The sequence below is a fragment of the Vigna angularis genome, chromosome 5, assembly GCF_016808095.1.
Source record: "Vigna angularis cultivar LongXiaoDou No.4 chromosome 5, ASM1680809v1, whole genome shotgun sequence".
Classification (NCBI taxonomy): Eukaryota; Viridiplantae; Streptophyta; class Magnoliopsida; order Fabales; family Fabaceae; genus Vigna; species Vigna angularis.
This window is the reverse complement of record NC_068974.1, coordinates 3,299,510-3,312,289: the sequence shown is the minus strand read 5'-3', so window position 1 is coordinate 3,312,289 and position 12,780 is coordinate 3,299,510. Positions and strand designations below refer to the sequence as shown.

The 12,780-nt window shown below is 34.2% G+C and overlaps 1 protein-coding gene across 1 annotated transcript; it reads right to left on the bottom strand.

The window, feature by feature from the left end:
* Window positions 1–610: 610 nt before the first annotated feature.
* LOC108326371 (uncharacterized) lies at window positions 611–11,797 on the bottom strand. Its single transcript, XM_017559848.2, has 5 exons — window positions 11,689–11,797; window positions 11,465–11,550; window positions 9,950–10,542; window positions 1,790–1,965; window positions 611–1,714 (listed from the first exon to the last, which is right to left on the bottom strand). The coding sequence occupies exons 2-5, from the start codon at window positions 11,484–11,486 to the stop codon at window positions 1,258–1,260; spliced, it is 1,248 nt and encodes a 415-aa protein (XP_017415337.1). The 5' UTR covers window positions 11,487–11,550; window positions 11,689–11,797; the 3' UTR covers window positions 611–1,257.
* Between the last annotated feature and the right edge of the window lie 983 nt (window positions 11,798–12,780).

Below are 12,780 nucleotides of genomic sequence, written 5' to 3'. Positions count from 1 at the left end.
TGTAACTGGTTTAATTGAATTAATAAACCATGGTAGTTTATCTTCTAATATAATGTCAAAATTGTTCTCAAGCATAACTTTTTAAACCTAAGCATATTTTGAATTGAAAAAAGACAAATAGAGAAAATTAAGTAATTATTTATTAAAAACTATTATGGATGTAAAATTACTATTTATAAAAATACAATAATAATTATTAAAAAAAGTAAGCATGTAAATATTGCCACAGAAGATAAACCACACACAATCATCATATCAAACCATTCCTCAAACAGCCAGTCTCCTAACAAACAAAGTGTTCAAGAGGGCTACAATCCACAGTCCATTAGTTTCTTTCTATATTCCAGAATGTAAAAATTTTACTCTAAAATTAGATCTAGATAAGGCAATTGAGAAGGTAAAGAAAATTCTTAGTTGGTGTTGAAAGAATTTATTGAGATTGTAGGAGCGTTGCCATGTTTAAAACTACATTAAGCTTTGAAGTTCATTAGAGCCTAAATTATATATTTTATTTTTTTGCATAGTAATACTTGGCCATATATCCCTAATCTCTTTTTTAAGTTAACAATAGATAGATATAACACATAAGGAAAAATCAACGAACAAGAGAGGAAACAACAAACTCTGCTAAATGATTAACTTCAATTGCTCTCTTTTGTTATCCCTTTGGTGGCAACCAATTATAAGCATTTTTAAGATAAACCCTTCCCCCCAACACACTACAGGCTTCCCTAACATAAGTGGGTGCCAGTGCATCAAAGGTGAGAGTTAAAATGTAATAATGACTACTGACATGCAGCAAAGGGGAGCACAGGAAACTATAGCAATTCCCATTCCGAGCAAGGAAACAACCAGTCCTATTGACGGATTATTTAATGATAACTTACCATGCCTAAGCATCAATCCTAACCACTACCATTCCTCACATTCCCCAATGATTCTCCAGTCAACAGGTCAACTTTACAGGTTGAAGCTCCCTCTCTCTTAAGTCAAGACAGACACAAAGACTACTTTTATGTTTAGCAGTCAAGAGTAATAGCAATTGAGCATCTAATTTTTCTCTACACTTCATCAAGAAGCAGAAACCTTACCGCTAAGTCAGGAATACATGCTTCCACTAGAGACAATACCACTCACTACTTTCATAACTCACATTCTCTTTCTTTTCCCTTTTTTATTTTCTTTTTTTCATTTCCTTTTTTACATAGAACAGATAAGAAAACTTAGGATTTGATCACAGTTGATCAAAAGGTGCACTCAGTTAGAAGCCCATTCAAAGTAATGGCAGCGAGCACCTCTAGTTGCAGTCCAATTTCCACATCCAAAGAAAAGGCTCCCTTGCTTGGGACCTGGCTTCCTCACCATGCCCCTGCTGCTTTTCACCCCACAGTAGCAACAAGGGTTATACTGAGCCGTGAGGGCGGTGACATCCTTTGCTGTGTAGGGGCAATGGGGGAAAATGATTGGTTGTTCTGGAGACTGTTTCGAACCCACTGACGTATCAGAAGGTCCCTGCCACATCATGTTATTGGTAATGGAAAATTTAAAACCCCGGTGCATGAGCAATGCCAACAGGCGAGCAGTATTTTTGGCATCATCAAGGCCACAATGTTGACGGCCCTGCCAGACCAGGCCCGCTATCTCAACAGCTTCCTTTAGATTGCACCTCACAGCACCAAATACCTCACGGAAAGGAACCCTTAAGTTGATCCAGCTAACAAGCAGATAAACAAAAGTCAGATGAAATGAAATTCTGGTAAACACGACATTTCTATGCTTCAGCATTTACCGGTTAAAGTAAGGAGGCTTCCGTATTTTTTTAAATCGGCACTCAGATTCAAGCATCACCCTACAATCCCAGTTAGACCATGTAACCACAGCAAAGTTGGAATTCTTTATTCCCTTCTTCTCAAGCCATTTGTCATGCCTAAGTAGAGCCTCACTCAATGTAACACCTCTGTCCACCTGAACCAAATGGTAATAAATCCAATTAGCAATCATTTGCAGCAATATTGAATGGGTGAATGCAAGAGTTGAGGAGTAACAGAAGTGTTACAAGGTATAAAAAGTTTATAAAGCAATGGAATACACCATTCCAGTCAGTTTGGGACGCAACTTTTGTGTCTAGAAAGGTAACTTTAGGATATAAAAATCTAGTGGGCTCATCCCACATAGAGCTGGGTCAACCTTAAAATGGATATTACTTATTGTCCAGACAGACAGAATAGACAAGCACTAATGCACACAGATGATGATAAATATGAACAGATGCAAAATTATGTGAGAAGCCATAAAAGCACTGCACATCCATACTCAAAGAAAACCTAGTGAATAAAAGGGAGGGGATCAGGAGCATCAAATAAAGATATCATTGATAATTTTTTCCAGCATCCTTGTTCTTTTAAATCATAATTGCAAAGCACATCATAATTTAGTTCTATACTGCATAAGCATAGATCGTCCCTACCATAGAGGAATTCAAATTGTTAATACTATATGTTATCTTTAAGCACATGTACAATGAAAGCAATTTGCTATCATTAACTCTTAGGTCATCGGAGCTGGTTAGCTCTCATTAGGAAATGACTCCTCTCGTAACTTCCACAATACATAGAATAATTACTTTAGAATAAAATAAGCACGTGAACAAAGAGTAACATTACTAAGCCACTAACTCACATGTAATTCCTAATCAGTGATGATTACCTCTAATCTAAATAATGATGCCTATTGCAATTAATACTGCACATACTATAAATAGTTCTCTGCATTATCTGATTGGAGACACAGTTTTACCTCAAACCTTCTCATTCTAACCCACTATGCAGTGTTGTCTAAATGTCATATGTCGATAATGGTGGTAACATGGTGTTATGGCATAGTGGAGTTGAGCAATATGACATTTTATGTCAATGGCATTGCAGGTTTAGGATTTTTTCCAGTGATGAGCATTTTTGCAAATGTTTATACCAGATCAAGTGGCACTGAAATATTGTCTTTAAAAGAACCTGAACAATTCTGATTGCTTGGTGACCATTTGATGTACTTGAGAAAGATACCCAAGAATATTATAATGCATTTTGGAGAGTACATTCCACTGTCTTAGAATTTCATATTTATAATAACTTGGGATAAGTCAAGATAAATAAAAGAGATTATATTTAAGAGTAATTGACAGAGCTTGTATTCCCCTCTCTTAGGTTTTCATATTTATAGTAGTTTGAGCAACATATACAATGAATGAGAGAGAAAAAGAGTTCTAGAAGATGCTCCTAGAAACTAGATCTAGCACAAAGCATGCTGCTAGGAACTAGGTCCAACACACAACACCTAACAATAAATCCTATGAAAGATTATTTATTCTAACACTCCCCCTTCAACTGGAACTAGAGCATACAAATTGTATGTGTTAAGAAGTGGATCTTAAGTCCAACTCAACTCCACAAAACCAACTTTTAAAGTAAGGTTTGCACCAACTTATTATATCCTATGAAATTGTCTTATCTCTAGTTAATGTGGAACTTTTAACACACCCCTCACACTGCGTACATACATCTCAAGCAAGGAACTATACATTATTGGGTAGTCCAATAGCGACTCGATAGCAAGTAGACAATAAACCCAACAAATAACAAATTTCTCTAAAATAGGTTTTAACCAATGACTCTGATATCATGTTAAGAAATGAATTTTAAACCTAACTCAACCTTAAGGCCGATTTTGTGGGGTTGAGTTAGGCTTAAAATCCACTTCTTAACATGGTATCAGAGTCAAGTTAAAGCCTATCTTAGCGAGATTTGTTTGTTGGGCACATTGTTCCACCCACTATCGAGCCGTTATTGGACCATCCATTAATGTCTAGTCTCACATTCGAGATGTATATATCTCGATGTGAGGGGAGTGTGTTGGAAATCTCACATCGACTAAAGATAAGACCAATTTATAGTATATAAATGGGTGCAAACCTCATCTTACAAGCCGGTTTTGTGGGATCGAATTAGGCTTAAAGTCTACTTCTTAACATGGACAAAAAGTATCACTATGTCCGAACCATAGATTTGAGTATATCCTTTTGCTACCAATCAGACTTTAAAGCGATCAGTTCCACCATTAGGACCAACCTTTATGGAATAGACCCAACGACAACCAATTGTCTTCTTTCTAGATGGAAGAGGAACTGATTCCCATGTACCATTTTGTTCAAGGGCATGCATTTCAACAATCATGATTTGTCACCTTCCTGGATGATCAAGTGCTTCTTTCACACTTTTAGAAATGTTAATAGAAGAGACTGAGGAGATAAAAGAATAATACCAAGAGACAAGCAATGATAAGTTAGAAAATTATAAATAGGATAAAGGTTGCAAGTACCTTTGCAAATGTCAATAGGCCAACAAGAACCCTTATTATTAGGAGTCATAATGTGGGACTTGATGAAGAGGACTCACATGTGGCATTTTTTACTAGACATTTGAGTCAGAGGTGATGGTCTAAGAGAACTACATTGATGAGAAGAATTTGGAGTATTGGACTAGTGTTTGGAATTGTATAAATAGAGGGTTCAACAAAAGGCACAGGCAAGACCTGTTGGACAGAGTTTACATCTTGTGTAGAGGAAGGGAAGAACAAAGTTTCTCTAAAATAGGTGACCCTTGCAGACATGTAATATTTTTTAGTGTTAGGAGAATAACATTGATATCCTTTCTGCAGATGAGTATATCTTAAAGAGACACATTTAATAGCCCAAGCAGAGGAGTTTGTCCAAATCTGAAGACATAATGAACAAATACACACACAGTCAAATACTCAAGGAGAAATAGAGAAATGAGGTTCATTTGGAAACACAAAGGAATATGGAACTTTATTGTTCAAAGAAGAAGACGACATTCTACTAATAAGATAATAAACCGTAAGAATGGCACCACCCTAATGATGGGCAGGTACATTGGCACCAATCAATAATGTACGGGCCATTTCATCTGTGTTTGTTCTTTCTTTTTGCTGTTGGGATGTATGTTGACAGGTGGATTGCTGTAAAATACCATGTGACTTTCAAAGAGTAGAAAAACTAGGAGAAAAAAATTCTTTGGCATTATCACCCCCTAAGATCTTGATTACTTGGCCAAATTGGTTTTTAATTTCAGTAATTAAATCTCAAAAAATTTCAATAGTTTAGACCTATCTTTCATGAAATAAACCCAAATACAACCTATGAAGCTCCGACATGGCCTTTGAGCTGTGTTTCCCTTCAGATGTGTGCGGATATGGACACCTGTCAAGTGTGTTCCGGATATGGACACCTGTCAAGTGTGTGCACAACGCAGTGTCAGACACACTTATTTGGGCCAGACACGCCCTTGTTTCCAGACACAGAAGAAGACATTGTCCACGTCTTAGAAGCACTAGAGAAGCGCCAGATTCGACACCATGGACACAAGTAGAGTTGCAGATTCACAAAGGAAATAAGGAACAGGAAGGGGTGTGAAGGAAGAAGAGTATGGATAAAAGAAAACTTTTCTTTCTAAATGATTTAATAATTGTTGCATTATTTTATATGCTAAATTTTGACTTTACAAACCCAACCCAATGCTTTTCACTAATCACAATTCTACACTTTATAAATGTTTCCTATTTCTTCTTCCATCATATACTCTATTCAACTACAAAAAGAAATTAATTTTTTATTAATATAGTTATTTAAATATCAATTAGTATTTTATATATATTTATATATTATTTAAATTTAGTTATTTAAATTTTTTATTCATATAGTTTTTAAATATTATTTATATTTATATATAATTATTTAAAATTTCTGATTGATTATTTAAATATTAATTAATATATTATTTATATTTATATACTATTTCAATATATTTATTTAATTTTTTTATTAATATAGTTATTTAAATATAGACTTTTTATAAATGTTTCCCTTGATTTTTCGTAGATTATAAAGTATAATTAGTACATTTTAATATATATATCGACATGTTTGTGTTCCATGCTTATCAAACTCTTCCGAGTTTACGTTCCCACTCAACTTGGGTGAGTTGACTCAAGCAAACTCGCTTTTGGAGCAAACTCACTTTTGAAGCAAACTCGGTAAACTAGTTGTGAACTCAATTGAACTCGCAAGTATGCAACCGAGTTGGCAAGTCAAGAGGGTTTCTTCTTTAAATCCAAAACGAACCTGTTTCTACTTGCATTAGGATTCGTGTTCATGTTCTTTGTGGTCGCAAGAGAGTAACATTGATACCTTTTTAAGGTCGAGAGTAACCCAAGAAGACACTTGATAGCGCGGGCACAATGTTTATCTATCCGTGAAGACAAATCATGAGAAAAACATATACAACCAAACATACAAGGAGGAACATGAAAGAAAGGATCATTTGGAAATAGAATGGAAAAAGGAACCTTATTACCAAGAGAAGAGGATGACATCCTATTAATAAGAAAACATGCAATAACATCCCCCAATGATGGACCAGAATATTAGCACCAAGCATTAAGGTGTGAACAATCTCATACAAGTGTCTATTTTTCCTTTCTACAATACCATATTGTTGGGGGTATGAAGACAAAGTAGACTGATGTAATATGCCACGTGAACTTAACACTGTAAAAAAAATTAAAGGAGACATACTCTTTGGCATTATCACTTCTTAAAATTTTAATTGTTTGTCCAAATTGATTCTTGATTTCATTCAAAAATGATGTAAAGATGGGCAATAGTTCAGAACCATCTTTCATAAGATAAACTCAAGTATATCTGAAATATTCATCAATGAATGTTACAAAATATTTGAAACAAAAGGATGAGACACAACTTGGTCCCTAAAAATAAAAATGAATAATAGAAAGACTAGAATTACACCTTGATTCAGACCTTTTAGGAAAGGTATATCTAATATGTTTTCCTAGTTGATAGGACTCACATTCCAAATTCTGGAGACTACTTAGGAACCATTTTTTTCAATTTGGACAAGTGGGGATGGCCTAATCAATCATGTAAAAGTTTAGGACTTAGAGATACAAAACAAGACACATGCGAACTACATCCAAAATGGTATAAACCTCCATATCATATCCTTCTTCAATTTGTTTCCCCAAACCACGCTTATGTATCACAAAGGACTTGTTATCAAAGGTTATTGAACAATTTAACGTTTTGATTAATTGGCTTAATAAAATCATATTAAAAGGACAATATGGAACAAAAAGAACAGATTTGAGATTTAAGAAAGGGAAACTTGACCAACACCCTTTGAAGAAGTTTTAGAACCATTTGCTAAGGTTATGAAATGATGGTCTTTTTCAAAAGAGAGAGATGAGAACAAAGAAGTATTACCGGATATGTGATCAAAAGCACCTGAGTCAATTATCCATGAATTTTGTCCCTCCATGAATTGTGAAATGCAAGTTGTTAACGTCCTCAACCTTCATGTCCTCCTCTAGTATATCATCCTCCTCTTCCTCATGTGGAGACCATGACAAAGGGTTCCACAGGTTCATGAACTTCCTTACTTTGAGGTGTTGGAACTCAGAGGTGTTGTGTAGTCAAACTTTCCATTGATGGGACTTCATGACTTGTTAATAGATGATCTCTAATATGATCAAAGTTTGGATGTAGAGCACAAAGGATCATCACCATGTAGTATGTCAAGTTTGTTCTTGATCTCATCCAAAAACTCCACCTCCAAGAAGATCTTTAGTTCTTCAACTACATATTGGGTTTCATTCATGAAGGATACCATATCATGATTAGTCTCTTTAAGAGACGCAAGCCTATTGGCAAAGTCATAACGAAGTTGAACATCATTCGCAAAAATGTTTTGAGCTTTCTTCCAAAATGAATTACATGTTTTAAAAGCTTTAAGTGTTCCCAATAGTCTTGGTTCAATCGACTGCCACAGCAGCACAAACAGCTGGAAATCAACTTGCTTCCACTGCTCATCTTTCTCATGAGACACATTGTTTCCATCATATTCAAGGTTTTCATGATAACCTTAGCCAAGGAACCACATTTCAACAAATGCAGACCAAGAGAGGTAATTTTATCCTTTTAGTTTCTCGGAAGTAATGGAAAGACTTCCCAAGAATGAGACAACAACTCTAATATACATTTCCTTTGACAGAGAAGAGGAAAACAACTAGGGTAGAGAAAACCCTAGGATGACCATAACTAGGATGACTTTTGGACTTTGTCGAAATGAAGTTTAAATGGTTAGAACAAAGAAAGGGAGCTTCCACGATACCTATAATGGTGGCGCGATGAAGTTCACACGAGGAGAAGGCCAAGTGTGGAAACGAGCGGGACAGGGTTGACTGTCACTCAAAGAGGCGATCTAGATCTAATGGTCGCCGGAAGAAACTATGATGGTGGCCGGCAGGGCCCGATGACGAAAGGCAAACACGGCGAGATAATGCGCCAAAGATGATAGAGACCTACAGAGTGGGATCGACCAGAGAGAAAATATATTTTGGAGGGCTTGAAAGACCCCTCTTATGATCTTCTATTTATAATGAAAGAAAATAGATACAATGGGAAGATGAAAGATCAAAAGACTGCCCTAGACCCCTAGGTATAGAACTAGGTACAACGGGAAGAGGTTCCCAACACACTACTCCCTACTTTTAGACTTTAATGATTACTCTAACATACATAGACTTAGCAATTATTCTAAAAGTAATGATCAAAGCAGAATTTATAATTTTAAACAACATTTTATATCAATTTTACCCAAAAAGAATAGTAGATCAAGTTCCCCAACTGAATGCAGATGTTGTCATCACTCAGAAGAAAGTATGCTTATAGATGTAGTCAAAAGAACAAACCATAGTACATAGATATTCTGATAGATCCGATTGCCAAAGTCCTAAGGGGAGCCACTTACATACCCTATTGGATATAGACATCTTATCATAAATCATTTACTTTACCTTCTAACCTTAATTGGAGGGAGCTATTTCTGCTTTGAGTGTGGTAAGCCATTTTTTAAATGCCTCTTGTCATGATTGTTGGGATGTGTTTGCATTTTTATATTCATCAAGAGAGCAATAGCAAAAGAATTACTTTATGAAAACAAAGGCAATGCTAAAATTGTTGGCTATTTTGATCCTGGTTGAGCAAGTTTATCATCAAATAGAACATAAACTACAGAGTATTGGTTTTTGACAGAAAGTAACTTAATCTCATTGAGAATTACAAAATACAGAACATAATTGATAGATCTATTGCAAAAGTTGAGTAGCTAACAAATTTGTAAACCAATGAACTCGAAAATGGAAGAAGTTAACAGAATGAAATAGATTCGTGTACACCAAGATCCACTGGACATTTAGATTGGCTACCATTTTCTCATAAAAGGGTCCTTGCAAGAGAAATTGCTACTGGTTCTGTTCTGTCAACTCAAACATTGTTAGCTTATTTATTAAATCTCTTAAGCTTGCAGCTCAGATTGACTTAATTTGTTGAACACTTGGGCCATATGAGATATATGTTCCAGCTTAGAGGTAGAATGCTAAAATTAAGCTTATGTGTAAGTGTGAGTTTTGCTGGCATTACTATTGGGTAAGAATCTAACAAACCATTCTTCCTGTAATTAATAATTAATATTGCATACTGTATAGATAGTTTCCACTGTGGGTTGATTAGACATAAGTTTAGCCTCAAGCGTTTCTCTAATTCAATACAAATAATGAATTAATTTCTACTCCATAAAATCTTGCTGTATACTACCACTCTCCAGCAGACATTACTGGTTAACAAGAGTACTATGGGCACCTATATTGTGCCCAGGGAATCACCATTTATGAATACTTCAGAAATCAAGACATTTGACAATCACAGCAATATAATTGTTAGTTACGTAAGGACAAATGAAGAGGTAAAAATCACAACAAATAAAAACACTTATAATGGCTTGTAATATTTTCCTTAACACACCTGAATTTGCTGGATACCAGTCAAATCCTTGCAGAAGTCACTCAGCACATGATTGCAGGTAGGCCTCACATATGTTTGAAAACAAGCTTCCAGCTGGCCAGTGATGCTACTCACTATAACAGATGGAAACTCAATTATTTCTTGAGGGTGGGGATTTTTATCCTTGTCACAGGTAGCCTCAAAGTCTATCACCACAAAATACTGAAATTCTTGATATTGCTCACGTGGATAACCTTGAGCAACCATGTTAATTGGAACATACTGAAGCTGGTTCTCAACAGGATAAGGATAAAAATGGCCATCAAAACCATTCATTTGGCATTGCTGCACCTTGTGAGCACTAAAATGGCAGGGTGTCCAGGTGCTGTAGTTTTGATGATAAGTAGGTTTGCTGTGAAATTCATTGGAAGGCTCAAGAAACTCACTGCCCAAATGGCAGTTAGGCTCAGTAACATCCCCAGCTGGGTGAGTACCAGGCTCATTTTTAACCTCTGTAAAACCTTCCATAGAACTTCCATTACTCTGAAAATTGCAAGGAAATACCTTGCCCGGGAGGCATTTTAAAGATGCCTCACAGTTTATTTGCATATTTTCTGCACAAAAGAAATAGAAAGGATCATGATAGGCCGAAACATGAACATGGAAATCTTGAAAAAAATTTGCATATAAAAGACCAGAGACTAAAGAGAATCTATGTGCACATATAACACTAAGATATTCAGTTTTCCCCCAAAGGATTGGATAATATACAAAACTGAAACTATGAATCTATTTCTAATGAAAGATGACAACTGACAATTTTCATTTAATTTTCAACAAACACTTAAGATGCACAACAAGTAATCAAAATATCTCTCACCACGAAAAAAGTCTTATTCACACTCTGCTATCAGATGCACATTAACCAATATGGGTCTGCTGACCAAGTATAGTCAAATAAATTGCTATCCAAAAGATTTATATATTTTATCTAATGAACTAAGTTCCAAAATTCTGCTCCCCGTGTCAGAATTCCTACACTATTCATTCTGGCATATACGTTTGACACTAAAGTCTAAGCTATTCACGCATCCTCCAACTCAAACCAACAGACACTCTCACACTAGGTACCCACTTCCCATCCTCACTCCAAAATGTCTAATAATCAAAATCTAAGCACCTCAGTTGCATAACCGAAAAATCCACCTTCCCTGCAGTTCAACCAGCAAATTCAAACCCTAAACAACTAAAAACCACCCATTCCAAACCCAATTAACACATGCATTACTCCCAGTCGCACCAAATTACGGAACAAACCAAAATTGAACCACCATGAAGCAAGCAGCCAATGACACAGTACTCCCCACAGGAAAAAAAATCCTAATCAAGCACTACACACGCAAAAGAAACGCACCCGCACCATAAAACCAGAAGCCGAAATTTATACCCATAGAAAAAATTTACCTCAATAAAAAAACCAATTTAAAATAAATTTTCAGAACAAAAATTAGCAATTAGAGCAATTAAAATACGAACCCGAATTTTCAAGGGCCATCATGATCGTGAATATAATTGAGATCCACCAGCGAGTACATCAGATCCTCCTATAAACAAAACTTCCGCTGCATAGAAAACACAAACCATCAACATCCATAGCAAAACCACCAAAGGCACATCATGCGTGAAATAACAGGCTAGAAAACCCCAGAAAACAAGGAACAGCAAGAAAATTAGAGAGAAGCTTTTACAGAGAAGAGAACCTGATTGTAGAGAGAGAGAGAGAGAGGGGTTTGAGTGAAATTGCTTATTGAATTTTATATACACAAAAACTCTCTTCTTTCTCTTCTCTTACATAGAGAGTGAGTTAAGCATTACAAAGAGAAAAGTGGGACCCACCGGCAGTAAAATAATATTTATATATCTATATTGTAAATTAGATAATTGTATAATGAATATTTTCAGTCTATTATCCATATTTTTTTTCTTGTAATTAATAAAAGAAAGTTATCCATTATCTTTTATTATTTTTTTCATTTAAATACTTGATTTTCTTAATTGTTTACTTTTTACATGTACTATTTTATTTCAAAAAAATAAATTTTAATAAATTCTTTTCAAAATAATGTTTAATGGGTAATAATATAAAACAAAATGTATCATCAAACAATTTAATACTATACTTAATTTATTTTAATAGTAACTGCTATAAAGTTAAACAATTTAGTACACATAATTAATATTAGTGAAAAAGATAACTGTGTAATATTAAATTTTATAATTTTGTTATAGAAATTTTTATATTTTTTTAAAAAAGGTTTCTTATTATAACTATTTAAAGAAAAAATAGGAAATAAAATGTAAACACCCAATAAAATCAATGTCTATAATAGTATAGATTAGTAATAACTGCTATAAAATTATTCAATTACAAACATATATAAGAGAGATTTATTTATTAACTTTTATAGCGCTACATTAAAATCTCATTAATGGACATTATAATTTTTTTTCATTTAAAATATATTAATTAAAAACAAGTATTTTAAAAGGGTGAATATACATATATAGATTTATTTTATGAAAATTGTAAAATCTACATGAAATAAAATTTATCCTTTAAATTGTAATAAATATTTTTTGAACATATAAATTTTAGTTTATATTTATGATAAATATTTTACATTATGTTATAAAATTAATTTTATTATTAATAATTGAAACTTAAAATACTAAATTCAATTTAAAATATAAAAAATAGAGATTAAAGAGATAATTACATTAAAAAATCTAAATTGAACTCACTGAAAGAGTTACATAGACGTTTAATGTAATTATTCTAAGTTACAAATAAA